The 21674-nt window shown below is 39.6% G+C and overlaps 1 protein-coding gene across 1 annotated transcript; it reads right to left on the minus strand.

The window, feature by feature from the left end:
- Nucleotides 1–508: 508 nt before the first annotated feature.
- On the minus strand, nucleotides 509–21369 carry cnnm1 (cyclin and CBS domain divalent metal cation transport mediator 1). Its single transcript, XM_004077385.3, has 10 exons — nucleotides 18874–21369; nucleotides 11665–11808; nucleotides 10259–10399; nucleotides 10006–10175; nucleotides 9746–9845; nucleotides 7952–8097; nucleotides 6758–7001; nucleotides 4879–4983; nucleotides 985–1080; nucleotides 509–717 (listed from the first exon to the last, which is right to left on the minus strand). The coding sequence occupies exons 1-10, from the start codon at nucleotides 20342–20344 to the stop codon at nucleotides 638–640; spliced, it is 2697 nt and encodes an 898-aa protein (XP_004077433.2). The 5' UTR covers nucleotides 20345–21369; the 3' UTR covers nucleotides 509–637.
- Nucleotides 21370–21674: the final 305 nt, after the last annotated feature.

Consider the following 21674-nt stretch of genomic DNA (forward strand, 5'->3'; position numbering starts at 1 on the left):
TAATACTCCCCATATGTTTTCATTTAGGCTATAAATGTATTGTTTCATGGCTTGGTTGAAAAGTTGTGCTCTTGTTTGTGGCTTTTACCCTATAAACCTTGCTAGTTTTGGTCCTCCTGGCAGTCATTTCACGTTTTGGCAACATCCAGACAGTTCCCTGTGCAAATATCCTTTTCAAGATGTAGGAACTGCCTCACCAAAAACATCTGAGCATGGTCTGAGACTGCAGTCCTCCACTCATCAGGTAAAAAGTCAAAGCAGGCTCAGATCTGCTGGTTCATGTCAAAGAAAAAAAAATCTCACCTTCTGTAAAACATGTGGATGCAGCTACCTTTATAATAAAAAGGGGTAAATACTGAATGAGTTTAACATAAACTACAAACTGTAGCTATAGTCCCATGCTAGGACAGCTAAAATCTAATCTTCAGGTTTGATAAAATCCAGTATTTGTGATCAGCAAAGAGGATGAAAGGTGGGATTGTGTCATCCTGAGTTTTTTTTTTCCTTCTTTTTTTTGGGCTACAGCAGTCTAATGTGAGAGTTGAGTCAGAGCTGGAAAAGAAGTTATTGGACAGCCAGGGAATACTGATGAGGATGAGGCTGTCGCATGCTTTCAGCCTCCTCCTTACAGTTTGTGTTAGCTCCTCACTGGCGGTTGCTCTGAACCCTCCTCCAAACTCTTTTCTTCATCCGGAGACTTTTTCCTCCTCTTGTTACCTAGAAACAGGACAGAAGATGCTGGAATTCAGGTCACAAATTTGTACTGTTACCTAAAAACGAGTCAAAGCATTCAACACTTAGAATAAAACAAAGAAAAATGCATTTATCTCGGCGCAGCAAACCGCTATTTAGCGGGGGACACGGCACATGCGTTGTTGCTAAGAGACCCTCGAATTGAATGCTGCGGCTGATGGAAGAGTTCAGACACATCTGACGCTTATGTGTGGGTGAGCTTTGACACGGTGGTCATGGCAAATTACGCACTCAGTTTGCGCAGGAGCTTCTTCCCCATGTTCTCCTCGGAGCTGGACAGAGACAAAGAGCTGATGAAGGGAGAGGTGGACACCTCTGTCAGGACGTCTGTGAAAAACAAGAAAAGATGTGAATAAACGGATGAAGTGGATCTAAATGACCCACTGCAGGTAATACTTTAGGGCAGTGTTTTTCAACCTTTTCTGAGCCACGGCACACTTTAACCTTAAAAAAATCCCGCGGCACACCAGCATCCAAAAAAAAAAAAAAAAAAGGAGAAACTCATGGTCTGTATTGTACGACGGAGTTTTAGGGCCACGGTGAGGAAAAAAAATTCTGGCCAACGTGACGAGATTAAAGTCGTCATGTCGACTTTAATCTCGTCATGACGAGAAAAAACTCGACACAAAGTTTCGAGAAAAAACTCGTCTTGTCGAGATAAAAGTCGAAATAAAGTTTCAAGATTAAAGTCGCAAAAAACTCGTAAATTTACGAGATTATTGTGGAAGTGAGCATCATGCAGAGCAGCAGGTGAACGCCGTGCAGCAGCAGAGCAGACCACCTAAACTTTGTTAACAGGTGAGCTGAATGTTTATTGATAACGTTCCAAATGTCTGGAGGCTCATTTGATTGATTTACAAGTTATTAAAGTTTTATTTATTGATGGTTGGTTTGCAGGATCTCTGCAGCCCGATTGGCGGTTTTTGATATGGGCGATGTGGGCGGTCGCCCAGGGCGGCACATCATAGGGGGCGGCATTTGCCGTGCCTGATGCGTTACGCATAATGTGCTTCATACTGAATTCAAAGAGGAAGCTTGGCGCTTTTAATTTGAAATTGCTTCAGCAACCGACACTTAATGCTGGTATTTTGACACATCAGACTATTAAGAATCTCTTCCTCCTACTTCCTCTTCACACTTATGGTGCAAAACAAAAACAAAAAAAAAACAAAAAAAAGAATACCTCAGAGTGAAACAACGTAAAACAGGCACATGAAAAGGAATTAGGCAGAACAAACATCCGTGCTCAACCCAATTTCGAAAAAAGCAGGCAATGGAGATTATTTCCCACAATTCTTTGCTCCGACACAGCAGACCCGATGCGCACGTGACCACCGCCCTCTGCTACAAGACGCTTGCGGCCACACCTCTTTGCGGTAGTCTTTGGAACATAAGTCAAAAAACTCAAGAGGGGAGCGCAACTCGCCGGTGGCTGGCTGAATCACACTAACAGGTGATTGGGAGTCTTTTTCTATCTGACAATCAACTCTGAGCCGCAGCTGCGCCTCCCGTCATAGAGACGGAGCCGCGTGTGTCAGAGGGAAGGGGAGGGGGAGGGGGGATGAGCGCAGACCATTTTTTTAGGATTGAGTTTTTTTGGAGGATTTCTACTGTTGGTGTTGCACAAATTTAGGGAAATGCCAAACATTTTTGGAGTAATCCCACTGATGAGTTCTATGATTTAGTCTTTAATGTTTTATAAGACCTAAACATATTAATCACAATAAGTTTTATTTTTTAGATCTAATCCCTCTGTTATGTTTCACAAAGACACACACAGGACGTCACACATTAAGAAATTATTGCTAAAAACGAAGCAGGAGTCCAGCTCTAAAAAAAATGCTCTAAAAAATGATGAAAGAGCAAAAAAATGGAATTATTTGATATGTAATTTCTTATTAATATTTCCAGGCTTTCTTTGTTTTTTGTCCTGCAGCATGTTCATATTTGTATAATTTTGACAGAATATATTTAAATGGAGAACAAATTATTACAAGTTATTTAAGGTTTAACTTGAATTATTCTGGATTAATGTTCCTGTTTTTATTCATATTTATGTTCAAAAAGTTCAGTGTAAAAGGTTTAAAAGTTTAGCTTTAGTGTGTAGTTCAGTAAATCTTACCTTCTTCGACTCAAAACCTTAAGCGTGTTTTTAACTTAGGCCCCTGTGTGACTGAGATTGACCCCCCTGTAATACGAGTCTAGAAAATTCATGCATTTTTTGAGTAAAATGGCTAAATAGAGGATAGGGAACACAAGAGGATGTTGTCAAATTTTGTATGTGTCGGCGGGGGGGGGCGCTGGTGGGGTTACTCGCCCAGGGAGTAAGTTAGTGTAGAACCGCCACTGTAACAGACTATTTTCATTCATCTTTGTTTTTTAATGATCAAACGGGTCGCTTCATCTGCAGGAGGGGGCGTATGGAACACTGTTTACTTCTGCATTGGTGTTGGGATGACAGGTTCATGACGTAATGTGACAGATGAACTTCAGGTTATGTGAATGAAAAGGAGAATAAAGGCTGCAGCGGTCCTCTACACCCAAACGTGTCTCTGAGCTCCTTATTTTACATATGAAACTCCGCTTTACTGACACCGAACTCCGGAAAGACTGCTACACGGAAAATAATCTGATTTTGAGTCGCCAAAAGACTCAGAATCTCTTTGTTTTAAACCTATAATCCGGAAATAAAGCTTCACAAAAGGCTCCACATATTTCATCTTCAAGCTAGGCTCCGATAAACGGACAACTTCGGGGTTTTCTCCTTGTTAATCTATGAATTTTTCCCCGTAAATTTACGAGTTTTTATCTCCTAATAAAATTACTTTTTTTGTGGCCATAAAACTCTGTCGTAAACTCTTAAATACAAAGCCACTAGCTCACTAACATTAGCCATAACACTGAATACTCCTGAAAGACTCAGCTTCACTTCTCTCACGCAACATTGCGACTTTAATCTCGAAACTTTATTTCGACTTTTATCTCGACAAGACGAGTTTTTTCTCGAAACTTTGTGTCGAGTTTTTTCTCGTCATGGCGAGATTAAAGTCGACATGACGACTTTAATCTCGCCACGTTGGCCAGAATTTTTTTCCCTCACCGTGGCCCTAAAACTCCAGTCCCTCCACAATCTCACATGCATTTTTGAGATAATTGTGTCAGAAAAAGCTGGAAACTGCAGCTGTTTTTTTTTTCTAAAAAATGCAATAAAAGTTAAGTTAGAAGATTTAAAAACAGATTGATGTGTGTTCGTTGTTTCAAGACGTTTAACAACAGATCTCCTTGTGCGCTGTCAATCTCATGACCCAATGCATCATGGGAGATGTAGTGCATAAAACGGCTGGAGATCGGTTTTCGGAGCTTCAGTGTTTTGTTCACTTGTTCCACGGTCTAATACCGGATTCTGTGCAAAGCTACATCGCTAAAGACGAGCTTTAGCTGCTATTTTGTTAGAACTGAGCGACTTTACGAGCTAAATCGGGACAAGGAAGTGAAGACTTTAACCACTTCTGATTGGTCAGACTGATGACATGTGATTAAGCTCCCCAAGAATGATTGGTGGAGACAGTTAAAGGGACGGGACTTTTCCAAAATACAGCCGAAGGTGCAGCTGAATCGCGGTACTGTACAGTCATTCTTATCAAAATGTCTTTAATAAAATAAAATAAACGCAAAGAAAATGTATTTTACATCTTTTATATTCCTAACTCCTCAGTGTTTTATCAGGGCCTGTTTGGATGAACAGAGAGCTGAAATCCTGGAGATGGGAAATGTTTTTAGATCAGTTAATGAGGACAATTTCCCACGGCACACTTGACCATCTCCCACGGCACACTAGTGTGCCGCGGCACACTGGTTGAAAAACACTGCTTTAGGGTGAGGTGGATGAGGAAGTGGAGGAATATTTGCCGGAACTGAATAAAGCTAAAAGTTAGCTTTTGATTTAAAGAAACTCACTTCATAAGTTTCATTTTTCGCCTTTTAAAGTATCAGAAAATGAACAAATGATTATTTTTTCTCAATTTCTTGGGGCTCTGTGAATTTACCAGCTACAAATTGACCAAAATCATGTCACATTGAATTAAAAAAAAAAGGCTTTCAAGCCAAAGGACAAGTGGCATCTACCATTGTCAGCAGAGCTCTCTGGCCAGTCCTCATGAATGTAGGGAATCTCATCCATGCGAAGGAACACTGCATCATTTGGACTCCTCTGCCCATCTGATTTACTGCCTGTTGGGGGGGAAAAAAAGTCTCAACAGCTGCAGCAGGTTAGTGAATCTGCCTGTAAAGGGAGATAAAGAACTAGTTTTTTTCTGTCAACGGTTTTCAGGGTCCACTTGATGGTTAAATACAACATTAACTGTTGATTATAGGATCCTTTTACACAGACTCCAAAACTGCATTGAAATTCCTGGCTCTGCCTTAGTTGGTTCATGTTCTATCTAGAAGACAGGAAATATTTTGTTTAGATTGGAGGTTGTGTCTCAGACTGCATGGCCTTGAACTGTGGTGTGCCCCAGGGATCAATCCTGGGACCCTTTTTGTTCAAGCTCTACATGCTGCCACTAGGTCAGTTAATTTGCAGTAATAACATATCTTATCACAACTAGGCAGACGATACTCAGATCTTTGTGTCACTGACAGCAGGTGAAAATTGGCCAATGGATTCACTCAGTTGTTGCATCCAACAGATCAGTGCTTGGATGCAAAACAACTTTCTCCAGCTAAACTCAGACAAGACTGAAGTCATCGTCTTTGGTCCTCAGAAGAAAGAGAAAGTGTCGGCAGTTACCTTCACTCTCTGTTTCTAAAAGCTTTTAAATCAAGTCAGAAACCTAGGGGTAATCATGGACTCTGTCCTGAACTTTAACAGCCATATCAAGTCAGTAACATCAACAACATTTTACTATCTAAAAAGCATTGCCAAAATCAAAAACATAGTGTCAAAGCCAGACCTGGGGATACTTATGCATGCATTTGTCTCCAGTAGGTTAAAATACTGTAACGGCCTGCTCACTGGCCTCCCCGAACGAGATGTAAAACAGCTTCAGTACGTCCAAAACGGTGCCGATCGAGTCCTGACTAGAACCAGGAAGTACCATCACATCAGTCCTGTGCTCAGGTCTCTGCACTGGCTTCCTGTAGCTAAATAGACTTTAAAGCAACTCTGCTTGTTTACAAGTATTTCCATGGCCTTGCACCAAAGTACATCTCTGACATGTTAGCGCCGACATATGAACCATCTCAGACTCTGAGGACCTCAGAGTCTGAGACTAAACAAGGAGAATCAGCGTTTAAGTCTTATGCAGACTCTTTCCTTTCTTTTAAAGTACATTTTATTTTAATGATTATGTATATTTCTTATCTTTGCACTAGTATGTATTGTGATTTTAATGCATTTTTCTGTTTTGTGAAGCCCTTTGAATTATTTTCTGTACGAATTATGCTATACAAATAAACTTGCCTTGCCTTAACTGATTTAGATGCAAAAATTCAGATTTTAGCTAAAGACGAGAGAAACAAATTCACCCTGTGAAATCTCTACTGTTGTGTGTGGCCACAGAATATAAAATACAAAATAAAAAGATTAAAAGTATTTGACTCAAAGAGAAAATGAGAACTACAAAACTTTTTTTCCCAAACAATTCTTTGGATTGAGGGATTAAAAATCAAGATTTATTTAAGATTTTCTTATATTTAGCATATATTCTGCTTTTTTCTGTTTTTTTAAGGCAATTCAGGCCAGCTGTTCATATATCTTAGGTTTCATTTAGCACTGCAACACAACACAATCAGCTCATCATTCATGAACTACTAAGGTGTCTGTGCACTTATTTTTTAGCAGAGGCTTTAAGACAGAAGAGATACAATGTAATCAGAAAAAAATCTTTTTCTGCAGTTATTAAAACAACTTGATCAAATCTCATACTATGACATAAAATCACCTTAATACAAATATTATAAGTCAAGCGATGTTATTGCTAGCTCATGGTACTCTACTTACGAACAATGCGATTTCTTTCATTGAGGTGCGAAGTGCTGTGAAGGCCGCCATGGGGGTGGAGATGTGCAAGGCGTGCCAGCCCCAGTCGGGTGTGAGGGTTTGTCAGGGGAAGGGCGATGCTGTTTGAGCGCGCTTCGGGGGCCGTACACCTCCCTTTAGAGTAAGGACACACAGCATCTGGTGTCTGTGGAGAGCTGTCGATGCGACTGGCTGTCAGAGCATTCTGGTAATGGTTCCTGGTGATCTGTGGACATGAGCAGCAGTTAGTCATGTTGGGACCGAAGGGGATATCTGGGGTGATGAAGGGTCACGTATTGACACGACCTTAATCCTTCAGGGTGTGCTGTGGAGTGTAATGTTTTTATGTTTTTCGGGTTTTAAAATATGTAAGTTGCGTGGGAACATTTGTATCAATGTGTAAACATCACATTGAAATCCTGTCATTCGTGAAAAATTAATCAGCTGAGACAGCCCAGCACAGCTGGAGCAGCTGCATTTGAGTCTGCTCCAAAATAATTGTCATTGTTAGAAGAAAGCAGTAAAATCCAAGCACTGTGAGGGTAACTTCTGCCTGATTTAGGTTTCCAGCAACAACTCAGTGCATCCACAGCTTCACACATGACATGTAATAAACATATTTTATGCTCATTCATGTGAAGACAAGGCCTGTGAGCTGCTCTGACCAAAGCTGCACCTCAGACCCAAAAGCACAGCCTGTGAAGGAGGAGCCAGCACACTTCATTTAACAGAAATTATTTTACTGTTCTCTGTTTATGTGAAACAAAATAGGTTAAAATCATGGATAAACTCCTTCAAAATAAAAATAATGAAAATTAAGTCATTTTTGCTGTTGGTTTAAGCATAGATAATTATAGATAAATATGTTTGTGTACATTTTTGAACTAATCAACTCTTAGTGATTAAAGAAAGAGAGTGTGTGTGTGTGTAGGGGGGGGGGGGTACAGGATGTCTGCATTCCCTCAGAATCTGGGATTAGGCCATATCAAAGCAAAATGCTGCAGCAGGGCTCATTATAGTTTTCTCTCTTATGATCACAATTTATTGCCAGACATTACAGACTTCATTAAGTTTATAATAAGGGGATGCTGAATCCATTATTGAGTTTTAATGATGGAAGAGGTTTTTTTGTGTGTATTTTTCAGAGTCTTTTGCTTTAGCGTTTCTGTTTGTAACCTTGATGATCTGCAGGTCTGTCAGCTGCCGGACGGAGTAGTCTGGCAGATAAAGTCCCGACCCAGGCGGGAGCTGGCCCATACTGCCTCCACTCAGCAAGGAATCTGATTGGTTCAGGCCGCTGCTCCGGGAGCTGCACCTGCGAGCTGAAAAACCACACAAATTAACTATTAGCAATTTCCACGACTGCATTTCCCAAGAAATGTAGAGAATGTGTGGTTTTATAAATATCATAAAATCACTTCCACTGTTTTTTTTTCTGTATGGTTCATTTTTAAGGTAAAGTTTCACTTAGCAATGACGCAAAAGTAGCTTTTATCTTCTGATTTGACAATATAGCAATATCTTTTGCAAACTGTGTGTCATGACATGAAAATGCTTTCAAATTATGACGTTTACCTGATCAAGACATCAGAGGTATTACGGTAATACCTTCTATCTATCCGCCCTTCTCTGAGAAATGTTTTCTAAATCTTTAAAGAGCACAGATTCTCCCTGGGGTTCTTGATCAGTTTTTGTCTTTTTAGCCAATTTAAAAAAGCAAATGTGAGTTAACCTGTGACATTTATTAATTCCACATCGAAAATGCGCTAAAACCTGCAGATGACAGAAAATCAGAAGAATTGAAAGGAAAAGAAAAGAAATAATCGTCTTCATTGTTTATTTCTCCGTCTTTCCTGACTTTCAGCTTATAAAGAAGAAAAACATCCCCCAAGGAATGATGCTCCAATTTTTGTGTTGTAAGAACAGTGTTATAAAAATTATTCGTCATCCCAATGGCTCTGCTTGGATGTGAATAAACCTCTAAAGACTCTCTAGAAACAGAGGAAGGTTGTGTTGCTTTTGTGCAAATATGACAATGCTGTAAACTCTCAATTTATTATCCTAGCGAATTCTAGTGATCAGCTGATATCCCATTCCCTTTTCTCTTTTACATTTCAAAATGCAAAAAAAAAAAATGCTTTTGATTAAACTTTGAATCAAGTTGTAAAACTATTTTCTGAATAAAGGAGTGTTGGATTATAAACCAGATCAAACTGCATAAAGGTTTTTTTTTTGGAGGATTTTAATCTTAATTGAAAAATAATGCATTAAAATTAGCTGTATTCACTCTGAATCCCCCATCTCCCTATTCTTGCTTATTAGATTTCTTTCTTTAACCAAATCTTGCCTAATATTCTTATTTATTAGTTGTTTTATCTCCACAGGAGCATTTAAGGCAGTTCTGCAAAAAATGAGTTCTAGGTCTGTCCACCGATCATTGGCATGGAAAAAATGGTTGTTTTTGTCAGACATTGATTAGAATAATGGCTTGGAAAAGACAAAGTCAGTCACTTCAGATTTAAAAAAATTACTGCAAATGATTGTTGAGATTTCGTTTTCTGTTCATTTCAAGAATGACTTCTTGAATTTTCAATAACGTCAAAACAATCCTTATTCTCTCACTTTTGAAATGCACCACCACGAGTAATGAGAAAAGAGCATGTGCAAGTGAGAAGACGCTCTCCCTGCCTGCTGCACCGCTTGAGCTGGATTTCATATAATCCAGCTCAGGTCATGTCCTTCCTCAGGGAAATGTCTCTGAAGTCACGTCTTTTAATTACTTTCTTCCCACAGCCTCTGCTGCTGCTCCTACAGGCTGACAGACGCTGGGTGGCAATTAGAGAAAAAGAAAAAAAAAACATCCGTCCATCCAAAAACACAGCTTTTTGCCAAACTCAGCAATCCTCCATTATCATGACTGTGACCCCCATTAAAATCCACACGAATTACATATAGCATGCAGTGACATACCAGAATGCAGGGGAGAGATTAGTGCTGGCATGCCGTAGTATGAAAAAGGTCCATTTTCAAACCGCAGAGCCTCCTTTCCTATCTCTACCTCCACCCGCCCCTGAAAGAGGAACAGTTTGGATCAAAGCTGCATGTTTATGAGGTAGGAATTGCATTGGATTAGTCATCTCACATAGTTATTGAATTAAAAAATAAAGTAAAAAAACAAATGAAAACATAAACGAGATAATTTTCCAACCAATCAGACTGTGTGGCCTCACCTGCAGGATCAGGGTGAAGTAGTCAACAGGTTTGTTTCTCTGATAGAGGTAGTGCTGAGGAGCATGCTTGTTCTTAGGGTTGAATTTCAAGTCCTGTACAACGCTGGGATGTTTGATGAGACGCAGCAAGATCTTCTCCGACAGATGACACGGCCTGAGAGGCTCCACTTCTACAGAACAGTTTCAGGAAACATGTGACAAAAACCACAAAAAGACACAAGTGCAGCATCTGTATCCATGTAAACCAAATCACCTGTTGCCATGAAACGATGGGTGGCGAGCAACAGCTGCGGGGAGATCTTCACCTTCAGCTCATTTTCAGCCAGTTTGAAGATGGAGAAATCCTGCAGGTTCCTTTCATGGTTGGACACTCGCCTCTTGTTCCGGTTGTCAGCTTTAAGCAAAAAGATTGTGCAATTTTAAAAATGAAACAGAATAAAAGCTCTGAAGGAATGGAATAAAGAGAAATTTGTGACAATTTTCTCTAAATTGGAATTGTACAGATCCACTGTACACGCTGTATTTTCTGTGCATTTCTGTGCAATCGATAAATTGACTTGTCTTTAACGGGATTATTGAAATACGCCAACGCTAAGTAGAAGAAATAGACAAAGGTGTGCAAAGTCTGACTCTGTAGGGATTATTTATTCTGATTTTTGAAAAAAACAAACACTAAAAGTGTGGTGACAGATATTTCATTAAAATATTTTTGAAGCCAGATGTTTTACTGTAATTTTCTGTTCGACTACAGTTGTGGCAGTTGAAAGGGGGACGACATCTTTGCACAGAGGCTTCCCGGCTAATTAAAATTGAGCAGATTATGAGATTAGCCGGGATCCTGGGTCGCTTATTTTCATGATTTAATTATGCAACAGAAAGGAGCCGAACACAACAGGGAAGATGAAATCAATAGTTCTGATGAGAAAAACACATAGATAAAAGAGGCCAAATTATTTCTGTGGTTCTACTTAATGGATCTCATTTATGTTAAAATTTTTGCTGCTTTTCACAATCCACTAAATAAATAAGATGGAAATTTTAGAATCCCAGTGGAATTTTAATTATGATTATGCCATTTTTTTTAACCAAAATCAAAAAACCTGTCTAATTTTTTCAAGGACATGGTTTCTGCAGAGTGGCAGGAGTTCATCAGAAATTCACCACTGAGTTGTGGGCAGAACTGCTGGCATGGAGTAAGCCTGCTCCTTTTCCCATCATCCATTTAAAACCTTGAATCTGTGTACATGCTTGCCTACAGCCCCTCCCACCTCCAACCTAACATTACCGTTGCAACAAAAATGGCGAGCAATATTGGAGCTATCCAGCCGTACAGTTTTGAGCCAGATGCCCGTTTGGACGAGGAAAATGTAGACAGTCATGGATCTGGTCATCTACAAGTAGATGCATCAGAATGGAGCGGAGCAAGCAGCTTGCAGCTAGAAGCTTTTTCCAATAGCACTTTTTTTCATCTGCTCCTGATTCACAAAAATTTGAATAAATCGTCAGAAATGCAATTTTAAGCCTAATTGTGTTTGTATATGTCTTCCATTGTGAGAATAATGCCACAGGAACATGCTAAAATCACCAAAAACACAAATTTCATCAGAGTCAGTCTTTAAAAAACAAACAGGCAGTAAAATGGACTGTGTTAATACATACTGTACAGGTCAGTCTCATCCACGATCTCAGACTTGATGATCTCTTCAATGACGTCCTCCAGCGTGACGATGCCCATCACTTCATAGAAAGGGTCTCCTTCGCCCTCGCTGTTCACCCTCTGAACCACAGCCAGGTGGGACTTACCTGCATGCAGAATTATCATTATCGATTATCGTTATAATAACATAACTTTGCAATGATTCTCCTTTAGCACCATAACCGTTAAAATAACTGGATCTGACATCTTCCAGACAGATCTGTGGGGTCAAGAAGAAAGTCAGCACTCACTTCTGTAGCAAAACACACCAATTTACCTTGGAGGTTGAATTAGAAATCTGTATTCGTTTGGGTTCTGAGACGAAAACAGAGTCGACATTTAGGGATTAATCTGGGAGCACTTTTGACAACTTGACCCCTTACATAAACATTGAGATTATGCAATCTGTTAGGGGATGTCTGCTGAAGAACTGCCCATACCTCTGCCACCTCTGTGAAAAAAACAACACAAGTAGTCTTTATTGGCCCCAAGAGCAAGCCTCTAATGCAACGCCCCCACATACTGTGATTAGCTGAGCACGACAGGCCTGCCATATATAATGACACAGCCCGCCAACAGCATTTCCTGCTTTGAGTCGACGGAGGCAAAGTGACAGGGGCCTAGTGTTGCCACAAACCTTCAGCATCACAGGGACAGCAGAACAGCAAAACAGCCAAAGCACAAATTTGTGTTGCATAAGAACTTTCCGTTTAGATTCACCAAGGACAAATATTTATGCAATATTTATGCAATTTCATCCTTAAATTTAATCTATTTTATTTATGACTTGTTAAATGTCCCTGCCCTCAGATTCCTCCTGCACGCTTTAAACAAAATCTGAGGCTCAGATTGTGGGAGATGAGCTCATTCAGGGGGGATCAGTGCCAGGGGTTTAAATGTTTCAGAAGCTTTAATCCTGCCCAACAAGCAAAAAAGAAATAAAAAAAATGAAAGAGTGACTGACAGGCATCTCTGTACATAAAATTGAGCGACTGCCTGACACAGCAGCATTGCTTTGTGTCCTCAGGTTAGCTTGACTTCAGAGTGCAGGTGAATCAGAGCAGGATTTGCCCTCAGCTGCTAATGCGCCTGGGCACTGCATTACATCACTCATGTGTTACATAATAATCTTGCAGGCTGCACACTCTTCCACAATCACACATGCACATCCATATGCCTGGGGTGAATGCTGGTTCTCCACGGCTGTCCCTTTTGCAAATGTTAAGAAAAACATGCTTCCATCAACAGGATTCTCATGGAATACATAACTTTCTTTACGTTTCTTTCAGCAAAATTGAAAAAAAGAAAGAAAATGAATCACAGTTTATATCTGCATCAATAGTTTTTTACTAATTGTTTGCATAGATACATCACAATAAGTTTGATGACAATTTGGCATGCATAATGTGGATACATTTTGATTTTATTGTTTTTTAGGTAATGTCTCCATTAAACGGGCCTATTTGACCTATTATCCACAGGTTTCTCAACTTTATCTTGCCACAACACAAATTTGTTACAATAAACTCCGTCCATCTTCTAAATCCCCTCAATCCCTTTCAGGGTCATGGGGCTGCTGGAGCCTATCCCAGCTACTGTTAGACAAAGGTGGAGTACAGCAGTTCGCCACAAAAAAATCACACCTAAAGACAATTTAGAGTCCTCAATTAATTTATGCAGCATGCTATAGGGGAAGAAGCCAGGAGAAAAAATAATTGTGTTAAGCGTAAACTAGGTTTTGACACACAGTCAAACTGTTGCCATGTTGCTTTCACTAAGGAAAGTTCAAAATAGTGAAGAGTTAGCAGAAAAAAGTTTTAAAACAAGTCATCTGGAGTTAGTTTTTTTTAAGTTAAAGACATTTCAACTCCTATCCAAAAGGCTTTCTCAATTGGATAAGAGACGAAAAGCGAGGCGTAACATTAAACTGGAAAAATCAAGTCCAGATGACCTTTTTTAAAAATAAAAAAAACTTTTTCTTCTGGTGTACAACCATAGATGAAAGCCATCTCAGATACCCTTAATTCCCATTTGTGAGATTGGAAACGTTCAAAATGTGGAGTTTAGGATCAGAGATTCCACAGTGAAATTGGTCGACAGACATTATAATTTGTAATGCATGTAAAAAAGTACACATTTATTTATGTAAATAACGAATAAATACATTTGGAAGTTCTAGGTGTGAATGTCATGGGTAGGAATAAATAAACTTTTAACCTTTTCTCATACTTTTGTGAACAATACATGACATGACTTTTTTGTTAGAAGTTATTTCACTTCGTTCTATTTTCTTTTATTTATTACTTTTATGCTTTTTTATTTATATTAAAAGCTAATCAAATTTTCTCATAAAAAATAGTTAAACCGACAGCATTTATGAGGGGTGTTGGAAGAAATAATTTCGGCAATATATCGCGATAGTTAATTTGGCGTACTTGTATCTATTCAAAATGCTGCCAGGACGATATTTATTTAGCTATTTATGGGCGTCCTTCTGCGTCTGACTCTTGTTTTCCACTTAAACCTCTGACCGCTAGTTGGTAGTCAGGCCCACTCAGCCTCTTGAGCAGCTCTACACCACACAAAACAACTACAAGATCTCAGCGAGAACCAGCTTGCTTTGTTGTTATGAGGCATGAACTACTTAGTTTTTACCAATGAGTTCTAGCGCTAGAGGAGACATCACATGATTCCTCATGGGAGGAGAGCACCGCCATCTTGGTGAGGTCAAGTTACTGCTGCAGTGCATGCATGTGAACACATTTTTGCAAAATGCCAGTTCATTGTGCGGGTTTCAACTGCCAATATCGGAGAAATGAGTCCACGAAGGAGGAAGGCATAAGGACTATAATTTTTTTCTTTCAATGCTGCAGGGAATTTTTGTGGAAACAGATTTTGAAAAGACTGGCCAGACTGTTAGCTTGAAACCCGGCACCATAGCATCTGTGTTACACAAATTGATCACTCACATGAATCATTAAAGTAAATCTATTGTTTTTCTTTTTTTTTTTTTTAGGGAAGATCTATTGTTAACTTTTGGACTTATTGTGGACTCATTAGTATTATTGTTGTTGTTATTTACTGACTTATTAGTTATTTATTATTTTTGACTTCCTATTGATTTATTATTATTATTATTTATTGTCATATTAGGGGGCCGGTTTAGCTCGTGCTGGTTTGCGGCGCCTTCCATCCGTGAAACCTGGGTTCAAATCCAGGCTGCTCCCTACTCCCTTCCCTGCTGCTGTGCCAGTCCAAAGCCCAGTTGGATTGAGAGGGTTGCATCAGGAAGGGCATCCAGCATAAAACCATGGCCAAGTTAACCATGCAACTCATCCTCATGGGAGGGTTGTTTCACTGTGGCAACCCCTGATGGGAGAAGCCAAAAGTGAAAGATTATTTATTGATTTATTATTTTTATTTCTTTTTATTATTATTTTTTAGTTACTATTCAAATCAAATCAAATCAAACTTTATTTATAAAGCACTTTTCATATAAAAATATAACACAAAGTGCTTTACACAAAGTGCTGATTTATTATTATTATTTATCATTATTGGTCTTTTCTAAATAATTTAAATTACATGTCAAAGAGGTCTAAAACTTCTAAATGTTTAGAAATTATTTTTATAAATTCTTTGTAATGTTTTTTTTATTTGTAAGAAGTCCTGTTAAAGTTTGAACTTTCAAGGCTGACTGTTTCTCTTATTTAACAACAACAAATGATGTATCTATATATATTATTTATAAAATATATAATATATTTATATATATGTATAAATATATATATATATATATATATATATATATATATATATATATATATATATATATATATATATATATATATATATATATATATATATATATATATATATATATATATATATATATATATATATATGATATAAAAGCTACTTAGATGCCATTAAAGGCAATAGAAAGCATATGGATGCCAACAACCTCACCAAGATGGCGTCGTGCTCCGCCACCGGTGGCCAGGCTTCTGAAGCGGGCGTGTCTCCTCCGGCGAAATAACTTATCATCACACTTCCTTCCTTCTTTCTGGAAGGAATCAGTGTTTTGTTTTTTCCCTTTATTTTTGAAGCACTGTTGAGGCTCCTGAACCGTTTAAAAGTACTGGAGAAGCAACATTAAGCTATATTGAAAATATACAGCACTTTATTTCACCAATCATACTTTTAGAACCTTAGTGGTTAAGGCACATTCATTCCATTTTTTTTTCTTATACTGAAATATAATTTGTGGTGGAAATCAGACAATGTTGAATGTTCCCTCTCTATAGTTTAAGTTACCAAAATAAAAGCACAATGAATTTGCTTGGGTAAAAGCAACTTATTTTTGAGAAACAGTTACAGTGCTTTACATTGTGATCATTACATAAACTGAATTTGACAATTTTATTATAATGTAAGACGTTTTGAAATTCAGGTAGAGTTTTTTCGAAGTCATACTTTAAAAAAAAAAGAAAATGTGTTCCTGTACAATATCAGAATACGTTTTGTATCGCCAGACTCTTGCCAATACACATATAGCTAGATTTCACAATTAAACACATTTATATGAAACTCAAAGATTTTGTGAAACCAAAAGGATGACGATTTTTCTCATAAACTGTAAACTAAGTAATGCAGCATATAGGCATTAACTGACAGGTTATTGCACTTCTCTGTCAAACATTGAGACTCTGACACTTCACTATAATGAGGAAGCAATTAACCTTCAGCTACATGTTCTTCTTTTTCTTTCCATGTGTCCTTTTGTGTCTGGTATCTCATAGAGTATCTCATAAAGTATTTCAAATTATATTTGCCTGTCTGTCTTTATCTCCAATTTTGCTGCCGATGTTGTGCCTTCCTCTTCATTTCTGCAGTTATTTTTCCTAAACTTGTGAGTTTCTTGTTAATCACAAATAAACTGCTTCTTTGTCATAGTCCCACTCCGATCACCTTTTGATCTTTTGATCTATTTCAAAGCGTTCCCAGTGGACTTTTACGTATGATATGCCATTTTCAGACAAAATTAAAAAAACTGGTGTCGTTTTCAAGGACATAACTTCAGCAGAGCTACATTAACGGTAGTTCATTAGAAATTTGCCACTGAGTTGGGGACTCTTGGCACAGAGTAAGCCGTCCCCCCTCCTCCTCCCGGATGCTGAGAGCTGTCTGTTCACACATTCTCCCACTGGCTTACAACCCCTCACAACCTTAACCTAACATTACCAGTGCAACAAAAGTGGTTAGCAATAATGGAGCGATCCAGCCGTACAGTTTTGAACGTGATACCAGCCCAGATAAGGAAAAGAAAGACGTACATGGATCCATTTGTCTGCAAGTTGATGCATCCGAATGGAGCAGAGCAGGGAGCTTGTGGTCCTCTCAGCATACTTTCTACATCACAATAAACTCTTTTTCAAATGGCATTTTTTTTAAATTCTCCTGATTCACAACAGTTTGATTAAAGAAATATTCAGAAATGCAATTTTAATCTTATTTTTCTTTATATATGTCCTCCATCCAAGAATCCACAAGAATATGTTCAAAACACCATTGTGTTCTTTAGATGACATTGGAAGTTCAATTGGAAAGAACCTTTAAATGTTGAGGATTTAAAAAAAAATTTGATTTGACCATTTTGCCGGATATGATCCTTAAAGCACTTTGACAACACCATTTCGTATTATTGAAAAATGCAAAAATATTGTAACTTGTATGGTTTAGTTTTAGCAGTTTATGTCTGAACACTTTATCACTTTCCTCATTTCCGCTCTTTTTGAGTTTAACTGGGGCATAAATGTTTCTCTTTACTTATAGAAAATTCTGCATCTGACTTTTAAATAAAGGTTCAAACAAATTCAGAAAAAAAATATTTAGAAATTTTAAAACTTGCCAAAATGTTTTCCTTAAAGTGATTATGAATTACGACTGAAATTCAATTCTCTGCTCAAAGACTTCACCTCAACACATGACCCATCTGACTGAGACTCCGTCACAGCTTCCAGCCCAATCTGGGAGCCTTTAATCCTTGAGAGCACAGTGGGAATCACTGGAGAGGGGAAGTGAAAGGTCGAAGCTGAATTTTTCATGGTTTCTCTGCAGGTTTGGATGCCAAAGACCTACAGAGAGAAAAGAACTCTGGGAGGAAGTCACAGTAGGCTGACAATTAAGTACACACTAATATTCTAAAGGTGAAGTCTGGTGTCATCTTTGCACTTTGTTCAAAACGCCACACAAACATGCTGGAAATCGTGGGTCAGACGGCAATGATTAAGGTCATTTTTCATAATCCTGAATGAGACAAAGCTGTAGACCTCCTGACCTACTGCAGACATGACAGTTTTTATTGACGACCATGCCAAAGTCAACTGCCTCCCCACTAGGACCCTCTGTTTAGCTCTTTATGTTATGAAACCAATTTTAATCTTAATCCCCCTTAACATAAACCACCCCCTTTGAAATGCTTAGTTAACAGTTGCTGCCGTAGCTTCTGGTTGTCCGTATTTCATGTGGTAAATAACACTGAGCTGATTTCAAGTATATTCTTAACAGTTCTGCCGGGAGTACACAAGGAGCTCACACACTTGTTCAGAACAGATGCTATCAGTAGGACAGACAGAGCTCCAGTGATTATCAGGTGAGAGAATAACTGAAAGGGTTTGTTAACTGCCTCAATCCTAGTCTGTATAAAAAGTTTTTTTTTAGAGTCCATGCTTGAGTCAAGGAGATGATGCTCGCATGAGAAACGTTTATTGAGACTATAGTGCAGAGATTCCCAAGATAACTAAGTCCTGGTTATTGGTGCTTTCTAACCTCTGGCTGAACCAAACCCACTGTGTGACATGGTATCACATTCCACATATGGCTCTCCCTGCTCAGGGGATCAAAGGGTTTTACTGGCAGGTCCACTTTAAGCCAATGGACTTATGCATACACTGACATTTGCACTGAAAATGTACTTCTTAAGCGCACAGTCACTTCAAAGGATATCTAACTCCTAAAGTGGCAGGAGGTTGCCTTGAGACTGCTCTGAAAACATGTGGCGCCGCACACTCCGCGCCAAAGTGCTCACAACACGAGGGCGCGTAAAAACAAAAAGTCATGCAGGGCAGGGAGGCACGCGGAGCAGACGTCCTGAGTGAACGGAGAGTTACCTCTTTTAAATTCTTCCAGCATCACATCCAGTTTGGTGTCGCTGAAGACGCAGTGCATAGGATGCTTGTAAAAGTTAGTGATGGTTTTCAGAGGAGTGCAATCGTCTGGATCCACGAAGGCCAAATCTTTGACGAACAGGATGTCCACGATGTTGGACCTGTCATTCTCGTAAACGGGGATGCGGGTGAAACCGCTCTGCATTACTTCGGACATGGTCCCGAAGTCCAGCACGGCGTCGGAGGACAGCATATAGCAGTCTGACAGCGGCGTCAGAACGTCCTCCACAGTCTTCGTCCTGAGCTCCAAAGCTCCCTGGATGATATTCAGCTCCTCTTTGACCAGATCGTGATAAGGGTCTGTGACGCGCAGCATGGCCACCAGCTTCTCCCGAGTGTAAAAACTGCTGATCTCTTGGTGCAGCAAGATGTCCAAAATCTTGGAAACTGGATAAGCGATGGGAAAAAACACCAGCATCAGAAAACGGGTTGCGCTGAGAGTCTTTGAAGCGATGGCGAGGCTGTGTCTGGACGCCACGGAGTGGGGCAAAATCTCTCCAATAAAAAAGATCCCCAAAGTGCAAGAGGTGGTTGAAAGAGCTGTCATTCCTAAAATCTGGCACATCCAAACCACAAAGCATGTATTTGTGAGCACGTTGCCCAGCACCACAGTGCAAAGGATGTAGTTTCCATGTTTACGCACGGACTCTATTTTCCGCGCGTATTTCTGTTCCTTTTCTGTTCCACTGTTCTGCAGGACGCGCAGCTCCACTGGGTCCAAAGCCAGCATGCTGATGTTCAGACCGCTGCAAAGAGCAGAAAGCCCCAACAAAAGCACCGAGACCCCTGTTTGGAGCCAAAGATCAGCCGCTGGATGTTTCTCTACAACTGCTAACCAGAAGTCTTTGGTGCTGAAGTGTTCCCATTTAACTCCGTCAAACGCACACATAGAATAGTATTTAATTGCTTCATTTCTGCGCAGATCTTTAGCGAAAAGCTCCACCAAAACAGAGTTGTGACTTGATGTGGACCTAAAGGAGCCCAACAGTTCTATATCGGAGCTGCGCGCAGTCTCTTCCTCGCAAGGGTTCGCTCTGGAACGCAGCCGATTCTCTGCATCATCGATGCTCCCACCTGCCTCCTCTATGAACGCGATCCACGGAGCGGCAGGTGCGGCGTCAGCTCTGCCGCTGATGTTCAAGCTGTTGGGATGCTTGGAAAGTGGGAAAGTGGAGTAGTAAACCCTGAGCATGAAGCGGCTCCCCTCGATCGCCCTCAGTATGCCATCCTGCACTGACAGCTCTCCGCTCCGGGTGTCCTCAGGCCGGACGCCAAGCAGCGCGGCAGCTGGGGGCGTCAGGGAGGAGAGGGCGCCGGCGAGAAAGAAGAAGAGAAGCCGACGCGGATGCAGGATGCAGCGGAAAGCATCCGCAGCATCCGCAGCCATCATGCTGAATGAAGCACTGAAGGGCATGGGAGAAGTGGGTCACGTGGTGTGGGGATGGCATGGAGCGGCAGGACTGTAATTTATAGAGAGATAGTGTCAGCGAAGGGAGGTGGGGATACTGAAATATACATGGCAAATCTTGACGCAACTTGCTTTCAGCTAGTTTCCAAAAATAGAAAAAAAAGGAACTGCCCAGTCATGAAAGATGAATGAAGCAGACAGAGCATCTGATCTGCAGGAATCCCTCTATGTTCCTCTACGAACATGAAAAGAAGAGATAAATCCAAAAGAACATAGCCTCTGCTATGAATAGATGCAGCATTTGCACGCTCCAGGCTTTGTGGTGGAGTCTCCGCTAGATGGCAGCATTATCTCCTGCGCTTCAGAGAGTGCCGTTCATCGGAGTTAGAAAATGACAAATACTTCATGTCTGTGTTTCAGATTCAATACTTTATTTGGCAGGCAGATTTTTAAAATGTAATTCCTTTATTTTTGAATAAATTAATGGATTAAGTAATCGTTATATTTTTTTATAAAGAGACACTTTGACTGTCAATTAAAAAAAGTAACGTTAACCATAAAATACCTCACTTAGTTAATGATAATTATAAAAAAGTCAATGTCAAAAGATGCCGAAGGAAGATTTTTACCCTAAAACTTTAACATAATTTACAATGAAAGAAAACTTGGATTAATCAAAGTGTAACATCAGCAGAAAGTTTAAAAATGAGATTTTCGTCGTTGCAAAAACTTCAGGTCTCTCAACTGTGCAGATTTTAAATTCCACAGGTTGAAAAGATTCTTTGTTCGGGAATCTTTAATTTCTTCCTTCTCGTTTTTGTTTTAAGGCGCAGAAAAGACGCGCCTGTGAGGATTCTGGAGGTATAAATGCCTGAATGCCTCGGCTCTTTTACTTCTGACCCTGAAGCTGTAGGTCATTCTAGCAACAAGGGATTTATTTGGAGGTTGTACATGTAAATAAGTAATTTGGTTCCCTGTGAGACAACATATGAAACCTTGCAAAGGAAACTGTACCTGTTTTTGACAAAAATAAAATACTAAAACGAAATCAAATTTCGTAAAACTTTTTTTAACCCAACTATTTTACTGACAACTGAAGAGCGTATTTCGGGGGTGGGGGTGGAGGGTATCATATTTATTATTTTAATTCGGTTCTGATTTATGGGTGGGTTGCCAAGAAAATGATAAGTTTACTTAGAAAATAGAAAAAGAGCAGTCGTCCCTCTTTTAAGCCTCATATTCTCTTTGACTTCTGCCGACTTCAAAGTGTTTTACTGGTCATTAAAATGCAATTTTCACAGGAAAACTTATGCCCGTCCTGCACATTTCAAACCAC

Source organism: Oryzias latipes, chromosome 15 (assembly GCF_002234675.1).
Source record: "Oryzias latipes chromosome 15, ASM223467v1".
Classification (NCBI taxonomy): Eukaryota; Metazoa; Chordata; class Actinopteri; order Beloniformes; family Adrianichthyidae; genus Oryzias; species Oryzias latipes.

Excerpts from the sequence above, each read along its gene's own strand:
- cnnm1 (XM_004077385.3), bottom strand. The coding sequence starts at position 20,344 with ATGCCCTTCAGTGCTTCATTCAGCATGATGGCTGCGGATGCTGCGGAT. Across the intron at positions 11,809-18,873 it reads GCTGGAAGAATTTAAAAGAG|GTAAGTCCCACCTGGCTGTG; the intron begins GTAACTCTCCGT and ends TTCTGCATGCAG. Across the intron at positions 10,400-11,664 it reads GGATGAGACTGACCTGTACA|CTGACAACCGGAACAAGAGG; the intron begins GTATGTATTAAC and ends TTTTGCTTAAAG.